Genomic DNA, 27,090 nt, shown 5'->3' on the forward strand with positions numbered 1-27,090 from the left:
CGCCCGGAGGCCGCGGCCGGGACGGGGGCGCTGCGGCAGCCCCGGCGGCCGGCAGGAGGCGCAGCGCGGCCCGCGGCGCCGGGAGGTGGGAGGGGACCGAGCCGGAGGGGAGCGACGGAGAAACGCGGTGGCGGCGGCGGCGCGCGCGCTCAGCCCACCCCCGCCCCCCCGCGCCCGCCGCCGCCCGGACAATAAACAGCAGCGCCGGGGCGATGCCCGAGCCGGTGCCTACGCCCCCGCGCCGCGCAGCCAGGGTCGCCAGGCCTTAGCCCCCGGCCCACCCTCCGCCCTCCTCCCGCCCTGCGCACCCGCCCGAGTTCGCCCGGCTCCACCTCGCCGACCCGCTCGGACCTCCACGGGGAAATGGAGTGAGTAGGCGCGCTCGGGCCGGGGCCGGGGCCGGGGCCGGGGCCGGGGCTGGGGCGGGGGCGCAGCAAGGGGTGAGGCCTCCACGACCGACCCCCGTCCGGAGCGCCGCGGCCCCCGCGTGGAGAGGGAGGTGGCGAGGGCTTCCGAGTCCCCCAGCTCAGCTCCGGAGGGATGCGGGCTGGGCAGCGCCCGCCCTAGACCTACCCCTCCCCGACCCGGCGACCCGCGGGCTCCTAGGGACTCGGGCGGAGCGGCCGGGGGGCAGCCCAGGACACGGGGAGGGGGAGGCGCGTGCTTCCGAGCGTGTTTCCGCGCCGGCCCGCGCCCCGCCCGCGCCCCCTGGGCTAGCCTCGGCCACCTGTGGGTTCGGAGTGCGTGATGGAGGGACCCCTCCCCATTGCACCGGCCGGGCCTGAGCTCGCTCTCCACCTCTCCCTGCGCCCTGGTCGTGCCCACCGGTTAGTCTTCCTCCCTCCCGTCTGCCCTCCCCAAGGGCCTCGAGTGCTGTCTAGAGCCCCTGTTAAGGTTAAGGCCGGGGTCGGCTGCCAGATGTTGTCGCGAGTTACCACTGGAGGGAGGGGCCTTCTCTCCAGGCGTCCGGTCTGGGATGTGTGAGACTGGAGGTCCAGGTGCTTTCCAACAGGGGACTTGGAGCTGATCCCCTCCGGGAAAGTGTCCCCTAGATAGGGCCCCAAATGGTTTAGCCAAGTGTCTGCTGGCCCCTGGTTGGAATGCAGTGGGTGGCTTGGGTCTGTGGGGGGTTAGGTGAGGAGCTGCTGGGCCACCGATGGTTCTTGCACAAGCAGGTGCTGAATGAGTGTGCATGGTCGTTTCAGACAGTTTCTTTCTGGTGTCAGGGTGGCCCCACGCCCCTACTCCCACAGGTGGAGGCTGGGAGGTTGTGGAGTGTGTTTGCCAGGGCAGGGAGTCGGAAGCATGTGTCTGGGGTCCCAGCAGCCCACACACTATGTGTGTGGGGGGGACATCTCCTGCCCTTCTCTGGACCAGGTCCTCATGGGGCGGGAGGTCTGGACCTGTAGGTCCAGCCAGTCCAGCTCCCCCTGCCCTTTCCACTGGGTGTGTTTTGTGAACATACAACTTTCCTCCAGGGATTCACCCGTGACCCACCACACCCTCAGCTGGGTGGGAGCCCCCGCCTCCTGCCCTCCACGGAATGCGACACCCAGTGTCCTCTGCTTTTGAAAACCCAGACAAAGGCCCAGCTGCTCCCCAACCCTCCCTGGGAGCCCAGCCAGAGGCTCAGGGGAGCCAGGGCCCAGACTTGTCTGCACTACGATCCCCACTTGTTTATCTGCTCTGCTCCTCAAGCCCAAGGGGAGCCTCTGGGCCTCCTGACAGCAGACCCTGGGCAGGGTGTGGCCTTGAGGAGGGGGCTGCCTTAGAGAATGAGAGGTGAAAATCTAGGAAAATACCCACCCAGAGCAGAGGAATGAAGGGATGTTTTGATTGGACCCCATTGTTTTCCTTCCCACTACCCCTTTTTTTCTCAGCGTGGATACTGAGGCCTGGGGAGGGTCAGTACTGTACCAGCGTCACATAGCACAAGGAGGGTGCCTTCTTATTCACAGGTCAGATATGGTGCCATTGCCCCCCATTAGGTGAATCACAGGCTTTTCTGGATACAGATGTGGGATGGAACTTGGCATTACCTGGCTCGAATAGTCATGAGAGAAAGCCTCTGTCCCCAGTGCTTGGGTTGACGAGGGTGGGGAGAGGCTCCATACCGCACTGCTCTGACTGGAACACCTGCCCCTCCCTCCTCATTGTCTTTTTCCGTGAGGGTAGAGCAGGCTCCAGGCAGAGGCAACAGCCACTAGAACAAATCACTCACCTCATTCTGTTTCCATGGATTTTGCCATCAGAGTCACAGGAGATGGTTGTGGCTTATGGTGGTGCTGGAAACTTTCTTTTAAAAATAAATTTAGCCCGGCCGGGCGTGGCTCAGAGGTTGAGTGTCAACCTAGGATCCAGGAGATCGAGGTTCCATTCCCGGTCAGGGCACATGCCCAGATTGCATCTTGATCCCCAATCGGGGGTGTGCAGGAGGCAGCCGATCAGTGATGACTCTCTCATGATTGATGTGTCAACTCTCTCCTTCTCCCTTTCTCTCTCTGAAATCAATAAAAATATATTTAAAATAAAAAAATTGAAAAAAGATAAAGAACCTGGAAAAAAATTTAAGAATTTAAAAAAACTTTGTTAAAGGATTAAACAAATTTTCATTAGCTTAAGAATTTAAGGATTTATTGAAAAGTAGCAAGTAACTGATCACCGAGGTATTGGGAGAGATGGCTGATGCTGCAAAGATGGGACAAGGGTGGGGGGTGGCAGAACAGGGACACACTCCTGGTGGGGAGAACTGGATGGTAGTCCTGCCCCAGGGAGGATTTGCTATATGGGCCCCCATAAGGTACTGTTCCTCTGGGAGCCTTGGGGTCTGGCTGGTAAAATAAGGATATTTTAGCTTAGAGCAGCCATTCTCAAATGCCCAAGCTCTATCCTGGTTGAAGGCAGGGCTCCAGCTCTGAGACGAGCTGGAGAGCAGAGTTAGGGTAGGACCTTCCCAGATTCCTTCCCACCCTCAAACCTGGACATCTTCAAGAAGCCTCTGCTGGGTGCTAACTGGGTCCTTAATGTTACTTTCACACTTGTTAATCTCCCTTTTTAATGAGAGGCACAGCCTGTTAAAAGGCAGTAGTTATCTAGTGATAATTGAATAACAAGCTTTCATTTTCATTGTGTCTATTTTTCAGTGTTTTTACTCTGTGGCAGTGGCTTCTTGTTTTCTCAGTCTTGGTAACAATGAAATATTTCCTTCTAAAACAAGGGGGTTCAAGTCAAACAGTGAGTTTTGTGAAGGGAAGGAACATGCAGATAATACGAGAGGTGGTGGCAGGAACATAGGAAGGTGGTTCGAGATGTGCTGGCATCATTTACTTGCTTAAAAATTATTTAGTGAGCACTTGCTATATACCTGTTCTGAGTGCTTTGTCCCTGTGAATTCTCTTTATCCTGACAACAGCCCTGTGAAGTGGGGAAACTGAGGCATGGAGAGGTGAGAGGAAATGATGGAAGCCACAGCTGGAAAGGGGTGGGCTTGGATTTCCTGGATGTTCCTCTTAGCAGCCAGGATAGGGTGGGTGGGTAGGGAATCTTTGTACCTTCTTATGTCCCAGAGACTTTCGTCTGCAGGGTTCCTGGGTGTCTGGCATCAGCTTGGGAGCCTTGACCCCTGGGGGTATCTGATCCTGCATCCTCCCCACCCCCCCAGAGAACCCTTCTGTGACTGCTGATTTGAGAGTGAGGCATGGAAGGGAGGTGTTCTGACTCCTTATGAAAATGGGCATGTCACTCGCCTTCCCTAGGCCTCACTTTTCACATTTGGTGAATGGGGACACGAGCCTACCCATTCCCTTCCCAGGTGGGGCACAGTTAGAAGAGGGGCTGGTGCTGTATGGACTTGGACCTTGTAAGCACAACCTGCAGCCCCATGCGAGACCCTATTTCAAGGATCTCAGATTTTGATGCTGGGATATGGGTTATGTTCTGAAAAAAAGTCACATTTACCATTTTCCAAGTCAGGGATCCTGTTCCTGTCTATCCTTCCTCCATCCAGGAAGTGTCTCATCCATTCATTTAAGAAACACTCCCCCTTCACCATTTTAGCTCCATGCAGGATCAGGCCTGGGGGAGCCCCTGGATGGTCTTCTTTGAGGTATAGGTAAGGTTTTCTGGTCCTTTCCATCATGGACCTTTTCTGTGAAAGATATTTAAGGATTTACCCAGCAGACAGAAGGGAGCACCTGGTAGAAAGAGTGGCCTGTGCAAAGGCCCAGAGGTGGAACAGCATTGGGAGAAAGGAGCACTCTTTGGTTTGTGCTCTTGGGGCTAGGTCCTTACAGGCCTAGAGTGCGCAGCTGGGGACCATGGGGCACCATGGATAGTGTCTGAGCAGGGGAGAAGTGAGAGCGGATGCCAGGCACCAGAAGGGGCTCTTGCAGCTGCGGGGCCAGATCAGTGATGAGCAAGTCAGGGTTTAGCCTAGACGGGGCCTGTGGGGGCAGCTCAGAGACAAGTGCCAAAGTCAGGGGAGCAGGACCCAGTGTCTGGGTGGACATAGACCTGATTCAGAGTTTTGTGATATCAGAGCCATGCATAGGGCTGGGCTGGCCTGGTCAGAGAGAGACAGCCCAGTCCCTGAATTCACAGGGAGGATAGAAGGTCCTCTGCCTGCCAAAGGGTCTCTGTGCAGCATAGGATGGCTGAGTACAGGTCTTGCATCTAAGAGTGTGAAATTGGGCTGGCATGTCTGTTTCCTGCCCAAGAGTTTCAGGTAAGAATTCAGGGACAGTCAGCGTCCATCACTGGGACAGTCTGGATTGAGCTGGAAATTGAGAGATAGGACTCAAGCCAGGCCTTGTGGTGGGCAGACTAGGTAAGGATCAGCATGAGTGCACGCTGGGTGGGAGTCACTGTATGGGCAAGGGTAGTGGTGGGATAGGGCCACGCCTAGGATCCCAGCCTGGGTGAGCAGAGGGGGTGAGGAGGGCTGTGATGGGGGGCCTTGAAGGCTGAATGACGGGGAGGGGCTTGGCAGGGGGCCTGCAGGGAGTGAAAAGGAGATACCCTAGTCAGTTTGTATTCAAATCCTTCTGATCATGGAGAATCTCAGGGTAGGACCAGCAGGGCTGGATCTGTGCTCTGGCCTGGCCCTTGGTGAGAGGGTCAGCATTTCTGCTATTTAAAGGTATATATTTCTTTTTACCCGCTTTATTAAGATACCATTCTTGCCCACCTAAAGTGTACAATTCAGTGGTTTTTCAATACATCCACAAAGTTGTACAACCACCACCTCTAATTCCAGAACATTCCATCAGCCCTAAAATAAGCTCCATCCCCATTTGCAGTCACCTCCCCCCCCCCCCAGCCCCTGGCAACCACTAAGCCACCTGCTGTCTCTGGATTTGTCTGTTCTAGACATTTCACATAAATGGAATCACATACTATGTGGCATTTTGTGTCTGGCTTCTCTCACTGAGCATCAGGTGTTCAAGGTTCATTCATCTTATAGGTAGTGTTGGTGCTTCACTCCTTTTCATGGCTGAGTAATATCCCATTGCATGGATGGACCATATTGTGTTTATCCATTCATCATTGATGGACATTTGGGTTGTTTTATATATTAATTTGTACAGTCACTTCCAAGGTGATTGGGGCTTGTCCCTTGTCCTCTGCTGGATGTGGGGAACACAGACCCTGTTTTAGATAAATGTGACAGAGGGTTTCTTTAAAAAGAAAAAATGGAAGTGGTCATCAGACAGGTGGTCAGTCCATGGGAGTGGCAGGAATGTGAGGAGGGAAGGGGAACCCTTAGGTGGGGCCTCCTCTAAACATGGAAAGATCCTAATTGACTTGCTGGCACAGTAAACATTTATTGAGTACCTGCTGTATCCTGGGTGCTGGGTACATGGCAGGAACAAAAAGAGACAGTTACTGTCCTCATGCGGAAATAAGAAACAACGTAAGTAAAGGTCTAGGGTGTTGCATAATGGTGATAGCTGGTGGGGGTTAGGGGTTCTGGGGGCTGAAACTTAAATAGGGAGATCAAAGGAAGCCTAAATGAGGAGATGATGTCAGGAAAGGCCTGAGGGAACTAGTGAGGCCTATGGATGCAGGGACAGTATGCACCAGGCAGGGGGCACAGCCAGTGCAAAGGCCCTGGGTTGGCAAGGTGCTTGAGATGTTTGAGTGTGGCTGGAGCAGAGTGAGGGGTGGGCAGGAACCATGAGGCTTTGGGGCTGGTCTCTGCAGCTGGATTTACCTTGAGAAGTGGCCCCTGGGGGAGGCCTCTGCCTACAGTGCCTCCGTTCATGCTCCACTGCCCTTCCTGTGGCAGGACTCAGGGCAGGGTTCAGCTTCTCCGGCTTTCTGCCCCAGGTTAATAGGCAACAGGTTTGCTCCTCTGGGTCTGTGTCCTGTTCTGGCCTCTGTCTCCACCATGGGGGCAATGTCTCTCTGCCATAAACTTCCTAGGAAGCTAATGCCTCATGGGCTGTTCACCTCATTAGTGACAGTAGTGGTCCTGGGAGCCACCTGATGAGGCGAGGAGACCCAGGAAGGCTTACTGGAAGAGGGGACTGTGCTTGAGCTGAGCTTGGAGATGGAGGAGGGAGAGGGGAAGGCAGGGGGAGCTGATGAAGAAGGATGGGTGGGTAAACTGTAGAGGGCTTGAATGGAGGTCTGAGAGGCTGAGGTTTTCTCAGGGTGACAGAGCTGTGGAGGGTTGGAGCCAGGAAGGTGCTGGGCAGACAGAGGATCCACAGGGAGCTGGGAACCAGCCGGTGGAACCGGGACTTCACCACACTACATTCCCTCTCCCCCCCCCTCCAGTGAGGGAAGGGGCCCATTGGGCCACAGGGCTCCCTCTCTCACCCCCTCCTCCCAGCCCCTCGTGACTCTGCCCCACCCTCCCCCCATGGCCAAGGTTGTTGTCAGCTGTTTCCTTTCAATTAACACAGGAATGTTCCAGCGCTGGGCTCTGAGCCTGCCTGGGCCAGGACCCCCTCATTCTGGCTGGAGCTGCCCGGGCATAGGCTCTGGAAGAACTGGTGGGATCCCCCACCCGCCTCTGGTCCCGCCTGTCCTGTCCGCTGGGTGACCTTGGGCCGGTTGCATAACCTCTCTGGGTCTTTAAAAAATAAACGCCCAGCAAAACTGGGGCCTCTGCCGGGCCCACTGGGTTTGGGCCCCATTAGCTCATTCTCTGGGGACAGGATTATCTCACACGCTCGCAGCCGACACCCTCGCCGTGTCCTGAGCCGCCCACATTGCCTCTGGAGCCCAGAATTTGCTCCAAGCACCATAAAAATAATCGCGCGAGGACTGGAGCCTGGTGCGCGCGGGTGGGCGGCCAGGCAGAGGGCGTGTCGCTCCGCCGGCAGCTGCGGGCTGCGGCCCATTGCGCAGGCGGTCCGCGGGGGCTCGGAGCGGCCGGCGACGGGGGGGGGGGCTCCCCGGGGGGGGTCCCCGTCACAGCCAGTGGAGGCAGCTGCCGCGCAGTTCTAAATTCTCCCCGTGCGTTTTAGCCAAAACTGAGCTTCTCCACCCGGCACAGGACATCTTTTGTGACCTGGCGTCTGCTTCCGTTGCTGAACCCTAGGGAGCATTTCAGCCACCCCACTGAGCCCCCGCCCCTGCCAGACCGAGGGGGACCCTGTGCTCCCTGGGCCCCGAGCGCGCCTGTCTGAGCCCAGGCCCCACCTTCATTCCGTCCGCTGGTAGACCGGGTCTAATCCCCCCAACACAGGCCGCAGGACCATCAGGAGGATGGACACTCAGCCTGTGTCACTCACAGACTCCCCCTCCCCAGCCTCAGTTTCCCCTCCTGTTCAATGAGGCTGAGACCAGCCTGGAGCGCGGGGGTCGCCCCGGAAGGGGTTTTTATTTACCGCTGTTTCACGAGGGTTCTATGGTCCTACTTTGTTTTATTTTTCACATTTATGATGCTGAATATTATCCCGGCTTAAACTTAGCTGCCTCGAGCCAGGGGCAGGTCCAGATCCTTCCCCGGTAGAAGCCCCTCCCTGGGGTCCCAGGACGCAGGACGGGACCCCACCCCCAAGCAGCGGGGGCCGCGTAGACCGGTCATCTCCCCCTCCCACCCCCCCTGAAGCCCCCGCCCCCAAGCGCTGCGCCGAGACGCGAGATGCGTGGCGGTCCCCACGCCCGCGTGCGGGCCTCCGAGTTGCCTTGGGGACGGCACGGTTGCCAAGGCAACCGCCTCCCGCGGGCCTGCCATCCTTCACCCAGAGGCAGAGACGCTTCAGGCGGGGCAGGGCGGCTCCGGGCCCCCAGGCCTGGGGAGGGGCCGTGAGGGGGGTGCACAGCCTGCGCCCCTTGGGCGGGGACGGGGACGGGGAGGGATGACAATGATCTTCCTGGGCCCGCCTGACCTTTCCCTGCCCTGGTTCGACCAGCAGGAACAGGCCGCCCGAGCGAGGACATTGCCCGCCTTGTCTGGGGAGCTGGCCTCACAGCCGTCCCTGTGTCCCTGTGTCCCTGTGTCCGACCTGAATGGCCACCTGCCTGCCACAGTGGAAACGTGGCATTAGGTGATGGGTCCCTCAGTCCAGCGTGGCCCTGCTTGCACTGGGGTCTCAGCTGCTCTGCCTCCTTCCTGGAGGGGTCCCGGGAGGCTTGATTAGAGCTGGGAAAGGGGGTAGCAGGTGTGTGGTCCTGAGCTGGGCAGCTGGGGTTTGAATTTCAGCTCTTCCCCTTCCTAGCTGTGTGACTTTGGGCAAAGAATTTGCCCTCTCTGGGAGGAGCATTCCAGGCAGAAGGAACAGCAAGTGCAAAAGCCTTGAGGTGGGAATGACCCTGGTGTAGATGAGGCACAGCCAAGAGGTTCTGCTGGTTGGAACGGAGTGAGGAAGGAGAGCAGAGGGGGCAAGGGCAGAGAAGTGGGCGGGGGTGGGGCGATGCTGGTCTCATCATTTCTCTCAAGGGGTGATGGGAGTCAGGTAGACTTTAGAGCAGGAGAGTCACAGGGCCTGATTCTCCTTTTGAAGTGCTGCCTCTGGTTGTGGGGTGGAGAGAGGCTGTCAGGGGCCAGGGGGATGGCAAGTAATGGTAAAGTTCTGGGCTGGGGAGGGAAATGTGGGGTTTGTGAGAAGTGAGGGGATGGGCCTACATCAGAACACAAGTGTGGCACCCTGCCTGCATCACACAGGGCAATGGGGCAGACCCAGAAACCTAGCTGATCTGGCCCTTCAGGAAGGGCCTTTGAGCTGAGTAGATGGATCAGGCTTTTCCTGAACTCCATCCAGCTGAAGCAGCCTCCCTGAGGAAAGAGAGAGAGAGAAGCCACACAGGGTGCAGCTGGGGCTGCTGGGCCCCTAGGAGGTACAGAGGGGGGTTAGGTGCCACCCGCCAGGAAGGAAAGAGCTGAGTGGGGTCACCTGGCTGGGGCGTGGGAGCCAGATGACTTCAGAGGTCTCAGTGAGACCAGGAAACTGAAGCTGGGTAGGGCAGGCGGATGGGGCACTGTGGCCCAAGGTAGATCACCCCAAGGGCGCCTGGGGGGGCCGGGGTGGAGCTTGGGCCAGAGCTTGGGTCACACACTCTGTGATTTGAACCTCTGTTTCCCTGCTGAACCACCAGGGGAGGGGAGACATAACAAAAAGGTTTAGAGCTGGGTGTCTGCTGTGGGGAAACTGAGACCCAGAGGGGCAGAGGGTCTTTGGAGGCCACAGGGTGGCTCTAGGCCCTGATACAGGGCCAAGGGGTGTTGGGGGTGGCAGTTGAACCAAAGAACAGTCTGTAATTTCAGTCTCTGTGAAGATAAGGGGCTTTGGGCAGTGTAGGGGGGCAGATAGGAGTGGTCTGGCTCCCACTGCTCAGACCCCACCACCACCACTGTGCCCAACTGGCCCTGCTCCTGTAAGACAGCCTCCTATCCACACCTCCCAGAGGAGCCCTGGGATCATCTGGGATTTGGGGCAGAGCTCAAGACCCACCCACCCCCAGGGCTGGAGAATGCTCCATGGGTGGAGGGTGAGGAGGGGGCTGTCCTGATCCATCTCCCAGTCTGGGCAAGGAGGTGATACAGCTTATATTGAAACACCCTTCAGCGTTTGATTTCTGGTGAACCCCTATGCATCCTTTACAGCTCAACTTCAATGCCCTCTCCTCCCCAAACCCTTTCTGGGGCTTTATCCAGAGCCTCTCGTGGTACTGTCCTGAGGGGGTGGTAGGAGGATTTGTTGGGAGAATTAATGAGATAATAAGGTTGGATGGAGAAAATGATACTGCCTCTGAGGGGAGCAGAGAAGGGTCCCACTTTACAGAGGGAAACTTGGGGAGGCCAAGCCTCTTGCCACAATCACCCAGCTGAAAGATGCAGGGCGGGGATTTAAACCAGATCTGCTGAAAATAGGGGTGGAGTGGACCCCTAGCTTGACCTTGTCTGTTTTCCACCCCCCAGGGTCCTGGCAGGGGAAACCACATTCCAGCAGGAGCGGCTGCAGGCTATTGCAGTGAGTTCTTCCTGCCCCTTTGGATGGTGTGGCCAGTGGGGGGACTTGGGGTCTCAGGAGATCTCTATACTCAGCATGGGGCGCCCCTGTCACTCAGTAGTGCCTGCTGGCGTTTCCCACAGGTAAAAACAGGGAGACCTCCTTAGTCCTTAGAATGTGGAATCTTAGACCACTAGCCCTCTTAGACCCCCTTGAAGGTGGGGAAACCGAGGCATAATAGAGCCCTACCCTTCTGCCTAGGCTGGGGGAATGGGCTGGTAGGGGGCAGGTCGGGGGCTAGTGGGCCAAGTGGGTGCCATTTACAGAAAAAGCAGGATCTTTGTGGCCAGAGCCTTGGGTGGGCTAGTGGGGTCTTCGTGGTGCTCCTACCTAGTCCTGACCCCATCCGGTCTGTCTGTCCATCAGGAGAAACGGAAGAAGCAGGCAGAGATTGAGAACAAGCGGCGGCAGCTGGAGGATGACCGGCGGCAGCTGCAGCACCTGAAGGTACCAAGCATCGGGCTGTCCCCTCCAGAGCCTGGCCTTGGCTGGGGGGCAGGGAGGGGGTGGCAGTGTCCAGAGGCCCCAAGCCTCAGTTGCATATGGGGTTGGGAGAGCAGGAAGGCTGAGGTGACCCTGACCCAGACTCCGCCCCCTGCCACCCCCAGTCCAAGGCGTTGCGGGAACGATGGCTGCTGGAGGGGACACCGTCCTCAGCCTCAGAGGGGGATAAGGACATGAGGAGACAGATGCAGGAGGATGAGCAGAAGGCCCGGCACCTGGAGGAATCCATCTCCAGGTGGGTGGGGAGACACACAGACCTGTACGAAGTCTGGGTATGGGAACCCCAAACGGGCCCTGAGGATCCTCCTGAGGGCTAGGATGGGGTTTGGCCACCTTGCTCCGTGTGTGTGGTGGGAGCAGGTAGACCTCCACATGCTGGAATAGGGAGGCACAGGCTCTGATGCCAGACTTCAGTGCTTTAATGGGGATGTGTAACCGGGCTTAAGGTGGCTGAGGGAGGCATTGTGGGCTGTTGGGGGTATCCGGCTGCCCTGCCCAACCCCTCCCTTCTCCTCACACCCCAGCAAAGCAGGTGCATGTGGTGTGTGAAGTCAGGGCAGATCCATGAATCCCTGAGGATGGGAGTTGCCAGCAGTGGCCTCCCCAGGGGCTTCCTGGCGCCAGCCCAGCTGACGAGCTCTTCCCGGCTAGGTTCTAATGGAGGACACAGGCATTGGCAGCTGGGCCTGCAGGAAGGCTGGGAGGGGCAGGCTGGGGAAAGTGACCATCCCCCCTGGACTGGGACAAAAGGCCCAGAGTTTCCGGGCAGGCAGGAGGCCCAGGCTCAGCTCCAGGGTAGCAGGATCAGGATGGAGGGAAATGACAGCCAAAATTCCAAATGGCCACTTGGCCAAGGAAAGGCCTGAGAGGCATAAGACCTGCCACACTGGGCCATCGCCCTACTGAGGCTGGCCCTACAGTGGGGACCTAGGATCCTGTCCTGATGTGTTTGGTTTGGAAGGAAGTGGGGTGGGATTTCCCTCCCCAGGCCTCAGTTTCCCACCTGTGAACAGGGAAGGCAGAAGTCTTTCTGTGCATCTTAATTCTAAAGACATTCAGCTAGGGGCTGAGACCAGTCTATGTAGAGATAGTTGGGACTGACCAGGTAAAGCAGTACATGCTGGGAGGGTTGGAAAGTCAGTGGGAATTACTAGCCACTGGAATTACTGCCTGGACAAGGTAGACTCCTTTACATCCTACCCTGTTGGGTGCAGCCCTGGTCTAGGAGGTGGGGGGGGGGGGCTCCCTTAAGCCCTACTGTGAGTTTGGCACAGGCTGAGTGCTGTGGAGGGGCCTTGGCTTTCTCCATCTCAAAGTAACTCCATGGTGGCTCTACCACCCTAATTTTGCCCATTCAGTGCCCCCTGACTGGACACCTTCTCCAGGAAGCCCTCCAGGCTGACCCAAGCTGTGTACATCCTGCTGACCTGGACTCACTTTGTTGGAGGCTACAGATTCACCCCTGTCTTATCCCTCTGGTGGGGGACAGCTGGACAGGATTTAATATGCCAGCTTTGTTTTTGTGGGTTTATGTGTAGTTATCTTCTGATACTTGGACAGTGACATGCTTTTTCCAGTTTTCCCTGAGAGATAAAGCTTCCTGTAAAAATAAATGTATTTGAGTGGGGAAAAAGGAGAGTCAGCTGGAAGCAAATGAAGTCAGCAGTGGCACAGGTGGTGAAGAGATCGAGCAGCCTGGGTTCAGGTCCCAGCTCTGCTACTTGCTGGCTGCATGCATTCTTCACTCTGCCTCAGTTTCCCCAATCTTGAGGGGAAGTGACAGGAATACCTCCACAAGGTGTTAGGAAACATCAAAGTGAAGGGGTCCCCTTATGGAAAGTGCCTAGAATAGTGCTGGGCATGTGGAAGTGCCTGGTGAGGGCTGTCACCCTGCATGCTCTCCCCAGGCTGGAGAAGGAGATTGAGGTGCTGGAGAACGTAGACGCACTCCCAGCCACTGCCAAGGAGAACGTTACAGCCCCCAGCCCAGCCAAGGAGACCCAGAAGGCAGAGGTGGTGCTGAATTCTCAGCAGGTAAGGAGGTTCCCAGGGCCCCACCTCTGCTGGCCCCAGAGTGAAACCCTTGCTGTAGCCAGATTTTAGAGCTTGCATTCAAATCCCAGCCATGCGACCTGGGACACATGGCTTTGCCTCTCTGGGCCTCAGTTTCCCCACCTATAAGAGTACCCACATGCTGGGGATGTGACGACAAGCACTTCATACAAGACCTGACACTTAGAGAGCTTTCCACGAATTCCACCCACGAGTCATCTTTGTCATTACTTTTATTGAGCACCTGTGTGTGCCTGGTCTGTGCCAAGCATGTTCCAGGTACCATCTGTCTAAACTTTTTCATGTGGGAACAGTGTCCCCATTTGATGGAAGACAAAAGCTGAGGCCCATAGAGATTGAGAGAGGGATTCAAGGCCATACAGTGAGGAGCAGTCTTTATTGGACTTAGCTATTGATTCTAGAGCTTGATGTCTATACTAGGTTCTATTGATACCAGACCCGGGAGTGTTGGACCCCAAGCTTGATCACGACAATACATTCACAGAAATTCAGGAGTCTCCCAACCATGTTTGTGTTTAGGGCTCAAGGGGCCTGTGGGACATCCTTCCTATCCCCCCATCCCAGATGCCCAAGGATGCATCTAATTCATTGGAGAACTGGGCAGGCTTCCCGGAGGAAGTGGGTTTTGAAGGTTAAGAGTTCTCCAGGTGCAGACTTGAGATGGGAGGGGGCTTTCAGTAAGATTGATTGAGCATAGACTGTGTTGGCGTGGTCCCTGCCTTAATGATGTCCATATCCTGGGAGGAGACAGAGACACTGGCTGGGCAGACGGTATACAGTAGTAACTTGAGAGACTGTAATGTGATGGGGGGGGACTGCCTTTGAATTGAGTGGTCAGGGAGCTGAGAGAGGAGCCAGCCAAACAAAATCCAGGGAACAGCCTTCCAGGTAGAGGGGACACACAAAGGCTCTAGGACAGGAATGTATTCAAGGAACTGTGAGGAGGGAAGCCAGCCAGAGATGTAGGAAGGAGAGACCAGTGGGCAGGGGTCTGCTAACACAGAGCCCAGGGCATTGTCAAAAAGGATTCTGGGGCACTGGGGAGCCACTGATGCTTCTGAGCAAGGCAGGGACACCTGGCTGGCATAGGCTAGGGTGGGGGTGGGGGATGGGTCCAGGAGGAGATGACACCGGAGATGGGGTCACTGCTGAGCCAGACTCTCCCCAGGCTCCTAACCCCATGGGTGGGGCCCTGGTTAGTGGGAGTGGGGCACCAACACCACTGACCCCTCTCATTCTTTCTTGCAGACCCCAGTGGGCACACCCAAAGGTATGCTTCTGGAAGGGACTGGCCGAGCCTCAGCACCCTTTGGTGTCCAGAGTGGGGATGGCGGGCGTGAGGAGTGTGTCTTGTTGCTAATAAGTAACAATAATGCAACAAGACTCATTATTGTTACTATTCTCAAGGACCGCGGCTTGGAGCCTGGCCCCAGGCTCTCATCATCACTGCACTTAGTTTTCACAGCATTCCTGGGGTGGAGTTGCTGCAGCACCCCTCACACGCACCCCGTTTTATATGAGGAAACGGATGCCTTTCAGAGACGTGACTGGCTGAAGTCTTAGCCCCAGAGCTGAGGCTCTGTGTCCGTCCCGTCCACTCGAGCGTGCTTGACTTAGGCTGACCCTCTCTGTCCACTTGCTCTGAGCTCCTGGGCAGGTGGTGGTGGAGGCGGGGTGCCTTGGTTTTCACATCTGTAAAATGGGATCTGTGGGGGAATTCAGAGAGGCTTGTGGGGAGAACAAGGTCCCCACTGTCCTGGGGATCAGGCATTATTTAAAAGAACGGGGGGTCCAGGAAACAAAGGAAAAAGGCCAAAGTTTGAACTCTGGGACCCATTTTATGCCTCCTCAATTATTATAGGTATAATATACATGTTTGCAAATATCTCACATGTATAAGGGACAATTAAATATATACACTTAGGTATAAATATAATAGCTTATTAAATATATTAATCATATTAAAGTTATATATATTATGTTTTTAAAAAATATATTAAACTTGTCTACTTTCCTATGTAAAGCATGGAAAGTGAGTCACCAGCTAGAATTGAAGGTGGTGGCCAGAAGTGTCTTGGCCTGATTTCTTTTGTGTTAATTATTCATAAGGAGAGTCTCTCCTTGTCTTACTGGGGAATTAAAAATTTATAATTAAAAAAATCTACGCAGGCCTCTCAGGGATTTTGTGAAAATCACTTGGGCTGAGAGACAGGAAATGGAGTGTGGGCTGGTTTGCTTTGTCCAGGGGGGGTTTCCATCTGTGTCTAGGGGGTTCAGGGCATGTGGAGCGGTTCAGGTGTGCGTGCTAGGGGAGGGGCCAAGTATCTGGGCAAGTGTGCCTAGGAGGTATCCATGTGTCTGGAGGATCTCTAGGTATCTGGGTGGTTGTCCTGATATCTGTAGAGGGTCTGCATAATTATTTTTTCTCTGACCCTCATCTCTCTCTCTGTTTTTTGCCTGACAAGCAGTGAAGCAAGTCTCCAACACCCCTGTGAGGATGGTGGAAGGCTCCACCATGATGAAGGCAGGTAAGTCAGCCCCCAGCCTCAGCCCCCACATCCAGCCACTGTCCTGGACCAAGTGTTGGCCCTGGGGAGCCTGTGATGATGGGGGTGGGGTGGCTGGACCAAGGCCATTGCTCCAAGCCTGGGGTAGGGCCTGGCCGATGCCTCTGCTTTGGCTCCTTGGTCACATGCCGGTCCAGCTTCCCCAAGAAGATGGGCCCCCTCGCATGGCTGCTCTAACCTATCACTTACTCACGGCTTCCATTCCCTTAACCACACCACTTGTTCCTGGTGGGGGTGGCGCGTATGTTCGAACACACCAGCAGACACTGTAAATCCTTCTCTGCACTCGGGCTGCCTCAGGAGAGGGAATGAGTGCCCTGTCCCTGGAAGTGACCAAGCTGGGCCTCAGGCATTCCTTCTAGGAAGCAGGGAGAGACAGGGTTAGTGCTAAGCATTCTATGAGGTCAGGTTCAGACCCCTGCTCTGGCACCCGAGTCTCCACCTACGGGAGGGGTGGGATTGCAGTGACCTCACACCTCATACCTGAGGCCTGGGACAGAACCAGCCCAAGAGCAATGATAAGTCATAAAAGACAGCAGAACCTTCTTGCTGCTTCTGCTGTTAATCGGAGTGAGTTAGGAGGAGAAGACCCTCTTAGGGGTGGGGTGGCTGGGATGTGACAACATTTGAGAAGAAAAAAGGCTCAGGGGAGGTCCAGGGTCTTCTGCAGGTGGAGTTTTGCCCTAAGGGGCAGGAGACAGAGGATAGTATTTCCCAGAGAAGGTGGGGGGAGGCATATTCAGGGCTTCTGGGCCAGTTAGACCAGCCCAGGCCAGCACTGAACTCAGAGGCCCCCACTTGCCCCCTTAGTCAGCAATGTGGTGCAGTATATGACACGCCCAACTCTATGTCTGCAGATGGGGGTGTTAGGCTGTGTAGGGACATGGGATTAAATAACACTGATTCATTCTTTCAACGAGTGCTTATTGAGCCCCTATTGTATACACAGCTTGGGGGAGCTGTTATTCTGATGGGGGCCACAGCCCATAAAATTAATTTATGGAGAAAATCAGGCAGGCCATGGAGATCTGGAGGAGGGACAGATTTAATAAGAGAGCTCAGGGGAGGCCAAAGTTAGATTTGAGCAAGGACTCAAAAGAAGTGAGAGAACAAGGCATGCAGACATCTGGGGTAAGTGTGGTCCAGGTGGAGGTCACTACACATGCAAAGGCCCTGAGATTGGATGGTGCCTGGTATGCTAGAGGCCTGTGTGGTTGGAGCAGAATAAGTGAGGGAGAGGGACGAACTGAGGGCAAGGAGGTGACAGTGCAGGTCGCATAGGGTCTTCTGGCTGTGGGAGCCAGGGAGGGCCCTGGGCAGAGCAGGGTTATGTCCACTTGGTGTTTACTGGCGCCCCCTGGTGGCTGCGTGAAGGCACGCTGTGGGAGGGCAGGGCCAAACCTGACTCAGGTGCTCACAGGCTCCCTCTGGTGGCTGCGGGGAGAACAGACTGGGCTGCAGAGGTGAGAAGTGTACTGGGTTCAGGGTGTACAGATGGTGGAACCCACAGGAGTTGCAGATGGACGGAGTAGGGGGTGAGAGAGGGAGAGGAGGAAGCTGCTCTGACTGGGGCAGGAAGACCCAGAAGGGGCAGGTGTAGGAGGCAGATTGAGAGGGGCTCTTAGATATGGTGTTGTGGGGGCCCCCGTGGGGGAAGGATGCAGTAATACTGGAATTTGAGGCGAGGTTCTTGGGGGTCAGTGGTAGGACTCAGTCTCCCCATGTGGTTTCGTGGTAATGATTTTTAGAGAATGTGGGTGAGATGCTGGGTATGGAATAGTGGCCTGAATGGGTAACAGCATTCACTTCTTTCAAGAGGGAATTATCCATTCTTCATAGAGAAGTAGATGAGGCCAGTTTCCATAGTTGACTAGAGAGAGGTGTGAAGGACAGATAATGCGGGGATCCAGAACAGTCTGGCTTGTTAACCCAGGTTCCATTTGTAGCTGTGACCATGGGCAAGGCAGCCTTCTCTCCACACACTCTCCTCGGAGCAAATGGGATAGTTTAAGGCTTTCCAGATGGGATGGGACCTCAAGGATGGGCCTTGTGTGGAGCAGAGGAACCCAGTCCTGTGGCCAGGGCACTGGGGAACCATGGAAGGATGTTGAGTTGGGGCGGTCCGTGCCTATGGTGTCCCCACTGCTTGGCTCTGTGCTGCCGGCTCCCCTCCCTGGCTTGGCTGCAGCCCAGCGGGGGGGGCACCTGGGCGGGTGGCCATGGCGTAACCCATGCCTCTCGTGCCAGCCATGTACTCGGTTGAGATCACGGTGGAGAAGGACAAGGTGACCGGGGAGACCCGGGTGCTGTCCAGCACCACCTTGCTCCCTCGGGAGCCGCTCCCTCAGGGCATCAAGGTCTACGAGGACGAGACCAAAGGTATGAGACCCCCACCCCCTGCCCCAAACCTCTTCTCACTGCCTGAGCCAGAGCCTGACACTCATCTGACTTGACAGGGACGCTGTTTAGAGATGGCCTCATCCCCCTCAGTTTACTGTTGCTTAGAGCTTGAACCCGTGGCCCAGTACTTCCTTCACTCCAGCACTTGCCTTGGAGGTTGGCACAGCACCAGGTGCCGGACTGCGACCCCCGAGTCAGTGAGCCAAGCCCTTCAATCCTGAGCTCACAAATAACTTGTTGAAATAATTACTGTTGTGATAGAGGCTACAAAAAGTCCCAGAGATATAGAAGGGACCACGAGTTAGTCTAGAAGAATGGGAAGGGGGCCAGAGGAGGATCCTCGGGGGAGATAAGCAGGAGCTCGTTGGATGTACAGCAGGGTGTGGGGGGAACAGTGCATCTGTCAGGCCACAGCAGATGCAGAGGCCCTGAGGTTGGAAGGAGTTTGCTGGATTGGAGGAGCTGAGAGGAGCCTGTGGACTTATACAGAGTGGAGGGAGGAAACCAGCCTTGGGGAGGGTGAGCAGGCATTGAGATCTGATTTGGTTTTTAGGGTTCTGCCTGGTGACTGGGAGGGGAAAAAGCTGTGAGAGACACCCACTAGGAAGCCTGTAATACAAAGGAGCAGGGGAGCTGGGGCAAAAGCCCCAAAGTCCGTGTGTGTGTGTGTGTGTGTGTGTGTGTGTGAGAATATAATTCACATACCATCAAATTCACTCTTATTTAAAGAAGGAAAATATTTATTTAAACTGCGCATGCCATCAGTATTTACAGAGCAGTTTCATAAACATCTTGGCGTTTAAACATTTGTTCACTTTTGGCATGGCCTGTAGGATGTACATAAAGAACCCCTGGGGAGGCCCAAATGCCAGGCTATATTTACTGTGATGCTAGTTAAAAAATAAAAATAAAAAAGATAAGTAAATTTTAAAAAGCCCAGCTGGGCAGGGCTCAGCGGTTGAACATTGATCTAGTATCCAGGAGATCGCGGTTTGATTCCTGGTCGAGGCACACGCCTGGGTTGCGGGCTGGATCTCCAGTCAGGGGTGTGCAGGAGGCAGCCAATCAATTGATGTTTTCATCTCTCTCTCCCTCTCCCTTCCTTTCTCTGAAATCAATAAAGATATATTTTTTAAAAATACTGTGATGCTAGTAAAAGAAAGCAAACCCACTTTAGTGAACAAAATATGTTTTAAGAAGACATTTAAGAAGTGCATTAAAAAAATCAAGGCAGCCCAGGAAGTGTTGCTCAGTGGTTGAGAGCCCAGAAACCAAGAGGTCACAGTTTGATTCCTGGTCAGGGCACATGCCTGGGTTTCGGGCTCAATCCCCACCCAGTAAGGGGCATGTAGGAGACAGCCGATCAATGACTCTCTCTCATCATTGGTGTTCCTTTCTCTCTCTCTCCCTTCCTCTCTCTGAAATCAATAAAAACACATTTTAAAAAAATCAAGGTGCCCTAGCTGGTTTGGCTCAGTGGTTAAAGCGTCAGCCCTCGGAACAAAAGATCCTGGGTTCGATATTGGCCAAGGGCATGTACCTTGGTTGCAGGTTCGATCCCTGGCCCGGGTCGGGGTGTGTGTGGGAGGCAACCAATCGATGTGTCTCTCTCACATTGATGTTTCTCTCTCTCCCTCTCTCTCTTTCCTTTCCACTCTCTGAAAAGCAATAGAAAAAAATATCCTCAGGTGAGGATTAAAAAAAAAACAAAAACCAAGGCAAACATTGGGTTTCTTCATGGAATAGAGTTCACAGAGCCAGTCCCTTGAGTGAAGTATAAGGTGAATAGAGCTCAGCTCTAGCGTCAGTTAGCACATCCACGAACATCTCCCTTGTGAGAAAATGGTGGACAAAGTGTTTAGTGAGCAAGTCAGTAGGCTTGGGTATATTCACTACATTGTACACCCTCGCTATCTAATTCCAGAACATTTTTGTTCCCCAAGTAGAAACCCCACCATCCCAGCCAGCCCCTGACAACCACTGACCCACTTTGTGTCTCTGTGGATCTGCCTGTTCTGGACATTTAGATAAATGGAATGACACGTTGTGCGGCTTTTTGTGTCTGGCTTCTCTTACAGAGCATCGTGGTTTTAAGGTCCATCTGTGTTCATATTTTATGGCTAAATGATATTCCATTGTTTATATGGACCACATTATGTTTATCCATCCATCTGTTGATGGACATTTAGGTTGTTTCTACCTTATGGTTTTATAAGTTTGTGTGGGTGAATGTTTTCATTTCTCTTGGGCAGATACCTAGGAGTGGAATTGCTGGGTCATATGGAGAATCTGTTTAACCTTATGAGGAACTGCTGGGGTGTTTTCCATGGTGGCTGTACCATGTTGTTTTCCCACTAGCAGTGCATGAGGGTTCCAGTTTCTCCACATCCTTGACAACACTTGTTTATGTCTTTTCTTGTTGTTGTTAGTAGTATAGCCATCCTATTGGGTGTGAAGTGACATTCCACTGTGTTTTTTATTTCCAAAGCCTCATGTTCTTAGTTGTTATTTCAGCTTCTGGGGTATCCAGAATGCTATTATGGGGGTCCCATTATTCCCAGCTCTGCTGTGGTTTGGGGTATAGACCCAGGTAGGATTCTGAATCCAGCTCTCACCAACTGTGTGGTCCTGGGCAAGTCCCAGCTGCTTGTCTCCTGAGCAAAAATGACTGCATGGGGCTGAGGGGCAAAAGAGATGCCTGTGCTAGCAGAAGGTCCTCACATGTCCATTCTGCCCAGCCTGGCCCAGCCCCTGGGGAGTCAAGACCCTCCAGACTGGACTCTGGTTGCTTAGCAATGGGAAGGTGATCCATTTCCATGGCAGCTGAGGGCTCGGATTCCTATCTTGGGGCAGTGGCCAGTGGGAAATACTCAGCTTGATTCTGTGTCACCCAGGCACACCCATCCTCTGGGCCTCCAGCCCAAAGTCACTTCAAGGCCTTGAAGCGTGGACCCCCCACCCCCTCTCTGGAAACTGAAAGTTGAGAACACTTTTCTTCTGTCCAGAAGCCAGAAATTGGAGCTCTGACCCTTGGCCTGGGAGGAGCAGAGTCCTTGGGCTTTGTGGGTCCCTCCCTCTTCTCCAGGCAGCCGGGCAGCTGTGCTTCTAGGGCTGTGATCTGGGGCTGGCATGAGACTGTGGCTGGGACTCCTCTTGGTGCTGAAATCCCATCCTTAAGAGACTGCAGCACAGTTCGGAAAGTGACAGATCAGAGAGACATGGAGCAGGAAAGTTGAAGAGATTTGGAAAATGCATTTAACAAGATTGATTGCAGGGGTTTGGGGGGGAAATGATTGCAGGCATAAAACTCTGCCCCATGGAGAATGCATGTTCTTGTCAAACAAGGTAGAGCATTTTCAGAAAGTGACCATGTTCTGAGCTGCAAAGGTGTCCATAATATCTTGTGCTCTGTGTCCCCAGATCATAGTCCCTCCCCAATATTTCAAAACATCTTTCTAAATAAATCTTGGCTTAGAGAGACAATCATTCAAAATAGAAAAATGTAAGATATTTAAACTTGAAAGAGAACAAAGTAGTCTAATTCATGGGCTGCAGCCAAAGCTGAACTCAGAAGTGAAGGCATAGCCTTTGGGGCATTTACAGGAAAACAAGAAAGACTGGGCGAATGAACTAAATTTAATTCAGGATCAACCCCATAAACCAGAGGAAGGGAGAAATTAGGATTCCGACAAATTCTCAGACTGGGGAAACAGACCTGGACCAGGGTCAGGGTCCACCTAGACAGCTGTGTGGCCTAGTGCTAATTATATCCCTTCTGTGAACTTCTGTTTCTGCTATCTTTTCAGCAGAACTACTTTGCAAGTACAAATAATTTAAACTTCAAGAAAATAACATCCCAATTCATTGAATTCTAGTCTTTCTTTGTTTATAACAAGTGCTTTTGTGCCCATGAATTTTCCTCTGTGCACATGCCAGTTTGGCTGTGTCCACAGATCCCAACAGGGAGCTTAGATTGTCCATCTAATTTGGTTTATGATTTTCTCTTTAGCCTGAAGGGTGGCTTGCAGACCTGCCAGGTCTTCCCTCTGGTCTCAAGTCTCACTCTCTCTCCATCCCACCAGTGGTCCATGCTGTGGACGGCACCGCAGTGAACGGGATCCAGCCACTGAGCTCCTCCGAGGTGGACGAACTCATCCACAAGGCAGATGAGGTCACGCTGAGTGAGGCAGGGCCCATGACTGGGGCAGCAGAGCCCCGGGGAACATCCGAGGAGGCCATCCAGACCACCACACCCTCCAGGCGGGAGATCACTGGAGTTCAGGCGCAGCCAGGTGAGGCCACATCGGGCCCACCAGGCATCCAGCCCGGCCAAGAGCCCCCAGTCACTATGATCTTCATGGGATACCAGAACGTGGAGGATGAGGCAGAAACCCAGAAGGTTCTGGGGCTGCAGGACACCATCACGGCGGAGCTGGTGGTCATCGAGGATGAGGCTGAGCCCAAGGAGGCCGCCCCGCCCAACGGCAGTGCCGCTGAGCCCCCTACCACTTCAGGCTCCAGGGAAGAGAACCAGGTGGGGCCCGAGGCCCCTGCCAGCGACACCCAGGACCTTGACATGAAGAAGCAGCGTTGTAAATGCTGCTCCATCATGTGAGCTGCAGGCCCCAGACCCCAGCCCCACCCTCCACACCACAGAGACCCACAGCCTGGCCCCAGTGCCTGCCCACCCTCCACCCACAATCATGGGCCCCAGGACATGCTGTGTTGTCACATCTTCCTTCTGAGTTTTCTTTCACTGGAAAGAGGGACCCATCACCACCCTGACACACCCTAAACCACTGAGCTGTGTGCCTGTGCCTGGTAGGACAGAGACACAGACAGACCCACTTTTCCTAAAACGAGGATCCCCCACATGTCACGGCAGCTCCACAGGCGGGCTTTTGCCCACAGAGTTCCTGGCTGGTGGGACCCAGGCCTCTGTGCAGCCCCAGGCAAGCCCGCTACCCTCTGGGCCTCCTGCCTGTGCCTTCCTGCCACCTCCAATGAGGTCTCCAAGGGGATATCCCGCCAGAGAGGGACTGGGGAGCTGAGGGGTCCTAGGGGCATTTTCTGTCCCCACTCAGCCCCTGGAAGTGGGGTTCCCCAGCAAAGGCACTGGTGTCGGGATCTTAGGCAATTGGGATGAGGCTGCACCTCACTGGGGAGCCTCAGTCAGAGACCAGGCTCCAGTTCTTAGAATAAAGTAGGGGCCCCTCCAGACACCTTAGCCCAATGTGCCCTTCCCTTTGTGCTCTTCATGGGCATGACTAGTGGATGATGGAGCCCAGGAAGGGGGAGCCCAGAAGACACACTCCATTTGGGGGGAGTCTATGACCCCTGTGCTGTCTTCTGGATGGGGCCAGTGAGGGTCTTCGAGTTGCCCCCTGCACAAGGCAGGGCCATGTGAGCCACTTCTTGTCCTGAGCTCCCACCCTCACTGGGCCCTCCTTGCTCCTGGTGCTAATTTGGAGACCCTGGGGAGCTGCCCCAGCCCATTCTCCAGCCTGCTTGGGCCAGGGTCCTGTATCTCCCTAACCATACCCTAGAGATCAGGCCCACTGCCAGCTCTGCTGGGCTTGGCGCACCTGGGCAGTGGAGGGGCACACAGCCTGGGGCAGGCAGCTTCCCCTGAGTTGCAGCAGGAGACCCCCATTGGCTACCCAGCCCAATGTGAACCTTCCCCCACTCACTGGAAGGGGTGAGGAGTGAGGGACTCTCCTCCTGTGGGCAGCTGACACCCAGATGTGCACACACATTTCCCAGGTTGCAGTCACACACATCCTCAGAGGCACATTCATGCCCACACTTATGGACCCTCTCCTGTGTGGGCTGTAGGACGACCAGGCCCTATCTTGGGCCCCTCCCCTGGGCCCCCGCCCCCACGGCGCCCAGGCTGAGGCAGTCCCCTCACCCCCGCCTCTACAGAGCCGTGCAGGGGCCACTTGAAACCAGCCCGGCCCGTCTCATCTCAGTTCTGCCCCTTGGTAGTGGGAGGAGAGTCCCTCTTTGAGGTGGCCCCCAGCAGTGGCATGGAACCCCTCCCTCCTCGAGCCACCGAGTCCGTGAGATGAGAGCCTCCGCTGAAGTGCCCTTGCTGCCCCCTGTGCTTTCAGTGTGTGACAGGCCCATGTTCTTGACTTTCCTAGAGAAGCAAATAAACCCTGTGAACGCCCCAGGTCCTGGAGTTCTTGGATTTCCCTGGGGCTGGGAGGATGTGGCCAGCCAGAGGGCGGGGCCTGCTGGGGCAGACATAAAGGGAGGCTGTGCCGGGCCTGGGCATCCCCAGCTCACACGGTACTGCGGTGGGGACATTGGTGGAGCCCACACCTACACTGGAACACATCTGAGCTGCACCTGGGCAGGTAAGAGGTGAAGGGGCAGCAGCCAGTGTCAGGACAGGGTTCCTGTGGAAGCCTCCATTCTATACCTGCCCCACCCCTCTCCTATCCTTTGGCTTCAAGGCTGCCCCTTGCTGGACTCACGGCACCTCAGGAAACGGAAAGGACCCCACAGGTACCAATCTCTGTGGGGACTCCAAAGGCCCCATAAGTTCTGCAGGGAACCAGTCTCTGGAAAACAGGGCCACCAGGGAGGACACATTTATGGGGGTTGCAACCCCATTCTGTCTCACCGTGACTGAGGGAAGTTGCTGTCCTCATTTTACCCATCTGTTCAATGGGCTTTGAACCCTGAGTGGGGGCCACCCCACCCAGGACCAGGACATTGAGGTTCTTGTCTCCAAAGTGCCTCCACCACACTGGGTGATACAGTCTCTGCCTTTTGGGGCTTCAGTTTCCCCATGTGAGCAATAGGGTGATAAATATGGTAGGTTCAGGTTCAAATCCCAACCCCACCACTAACACTGTCTGCCCTTAGGACTTGAAGCTTGCTGTGCCTCAGTTTCCATGTCTGCAAAACAGATAAAAAGACTTGCAGTGGTGTGGGGAGGAGACAGCAAGGCTGTATGCCCCAAGTTTTGACAGAACCGTTATATGCTCAAGCTGTCATTCTGGGCTGGGTCCTTTATCTGGACCTGTCTCAAACCCTCCATCCCAGGCAGCCCTGCCATATGTGGGGCTTAGGCCCATTCAATGGAAGAAGCGACTGAGGTCAAGAGGAAACCCGCAGCCCCCAAGGTACGAGACAGAGCCCCAGCCCAATCCACTGTGTCCACTCCTGTAGACTGGCCGCTGGTCCCAGTGGCCTGACTTCCCTGTAAACACTGGGCTCCGGTAGCCCTGGCCACACTCTTCACCTCAACCAAGAATCGGGCCGGACAGCTGAGCACCTGGGAGGACCTGCCACCCAATTAGAGCCTCAGTGCTCCATCTGTCAGTGGGACCTGGGCCTTGCCCACCCACCAACATTTTCTGTCACTTTGATGTCCTCAATCAGCTCTTTATGTCCCAGTGGCCTGGGGAATTCTCCCAGCTGTGTGATGGCCCCATTTCATGAGAAGGAAACAAAGGCTCAGGGAGGTTATGGGGATTTGAACCCAGACCCATATCCCCCAGAGACAGGCAAGCTGGGCTTGTCCCAGAAAAGGACTCCGGGGGAGTAGCCCCAAGGGTGGGTGGAGCCAGGTGACACCATAGAGGTATGGGACTTAGGCCCCCAGGACTCAGAAACAGGTTCATGTACCTGCTGTGTGACCCCTGAAAGGTGGTGAGAAAGCCAGGTGGCAGCTAGAGGGAGGTTTCAGGTGAGCTTCAGCTCCAGGGGCTGGATGCCCTGGGGGTTAGGGGCTGGGGCAGTGTGCAGTGGCATGGTGCCTGCCCTCTGCACTGCCTGGGTATCGGCTTTCTCCCTCCTCCTCCCGACTTTGTTTCCTGATCCTGGGTGGGGCCAAGGAGGAGGGAGTACACCTGCCTCCCTTGGGTGGGGCCCTTCCCCTGGCAACCTGTGGGAAGGGCTGTGCCGCCAGAGTGGAGCCAAGGCTTGGACGCTACCGGGGGCCAGGAGCTGGCAGGTGAGACTGGGGGCGTCAGGGGGGCAGGATGCATTCGAGCTATGGTGTGGGTCCTGCATGGAGTGTGGTCTGTTTGGGGCATGGGGATTTGTGTGTCAGTTGGCATCATTCATTCACCTGTGGGCCCTTGGGAGGCAGGGAGAGAGGCAGCCCATCCTCACCCCATACCACTCTGGACCCAGCTGGAGTCTCAGGGGCTGGTGGGGCTCTCCTATGCGCTTCACTCCCATTGCTCTGAGGCCTTGAGGTCCGTGTCCTTCCTGCCCTCCAGGCCCTCCAACCCCGGCCCCAGGAGCAGAGGGCCCATCCCTGAATCTTGCCAGGATCTCAGTCTCCACCCTGGGCTTCTGGCCCCAAAGTCAAGAACCTTGAGCCCTGACCCTCCAAGGGAAGGGCCTGACTGATGCCATGGCCAGAAGTCAGAGGCCTCCTCCCCCCAGCCCCTGCCATGGGTTCTGGGAATCCTGGAGGCTTTGGGGGAGGCACTTAGCACCAGCCAGAGCCTTGTTTGGGAAATAGCATACAACACTCCCATGAGGTCCGGAGCTTGGTAGGGGCATTCAGGAGGAGGGGAGGGGTGGGGCAGTCAGTGTATTTGGTGTCAGCATAGAGGTTCTGTCCAGGCTCTGTCCAGTGGGAGACAGAGACTCAGTCATGTGTCAAAAGGTCGGGGGCTCTGCCCAGCCAGGGGCCTGAGGGACTGTAGCCCTGAGTGATGGTAGAGGAACCCCTGGAGCCCCTCCCTGATATGTGACCTTTCCTGTCTGAGCCTCAGCCCCTCCAGCAGGCCTTTGCCCCGTGACCGGAGGCCAGTTTCGGTGATGAGAAAGCAGATGTGTGGCACCAGGAGCCATAAACCCAGTTTCAGTTTTGTATTGACATGGGTATGGGGGTGGGGCTGGAGAGGACCAATCCAGGAGGTCTTCCTGAAGGAGGAGGCAACCAACTGGGGTGAGGGTTTGAGCTTCAGGACCTGTTGCTCTGTTACTCCTGTGTGATTTCAGGTGAGCAACTTCCCCTCTCTGGGCCTTGGTTTTGTCTTGTAAATTGGGGACAAAAATGGTCCCCTCATTACAGGATCTTGTGAGGAGCAGATAAGATGGGTGAGCTGAGA

General features: G+C 55.3%; 1 protein-coding gene across 5 annotated transcripts; it reads left to right on the forward strand.

Annotated features, from left to right (window-relative positions):
* Positions 1 to 81: 81 nt before the first annotated feature.
* On the forward strand, positions 82 to 24,182 carry PALM (paralemmin). Of its 5 annotated transcripts, none has more exons than XM_081137140.1 (9): positions 99 to 368; positions 10,373 to 10,424; positions 10,830 to 10,910; positions 11,072 to 11,202; positions 12,875 to 13,001; positions 14,289 to 14,310; positions 15,506 to 15,568; positions 17,855 to 17,986; positions 22,090 to 24,182. In XM_081137140.1, the coding sequence occupies exons 1-9, from the start codon at positions 364 to 366 to the stop codon at positions 22,620 to 22,622; spliced, it is 1,146 nt and encodes a 381-aa protein (XP_080993266.1). In that variant the 5' UTR covers positions 99 to 363; the 3' UTR covers positions 22,623 to 24,182. The 5 variants fall into 5 exon arrangements, with proteins under 5 accessions (XP_080993269.1, XP_080993266.1, XP_080993267.1 ...); XM_081137141.1 differs by having other exon boundaries at positions 15,509 to 15,568; XM_081137143.1 differs by lacking the exon at positions 17,855 to 17,986 and having other exon boundaries at positions 82 to 368; positions 15,509 to 15,568.
* The last annotated feature ends 2,908 nt before the right edge of the window (positions 24,183 to 27,090 follow it).

The sequence above is a fragment of the Miniopterus schreibersii genome (assembly GCF_964146895.1).
Source record: "Miniopterus schreibersii genome assembly, chromosome: 4".
Taxonomy (NCBI): Eukaryota; Metazoa; Chordata; class Mammalia; order Chiroptera; family Miniopteridae; genus Miniopterus; species Miniopterus schreibersii.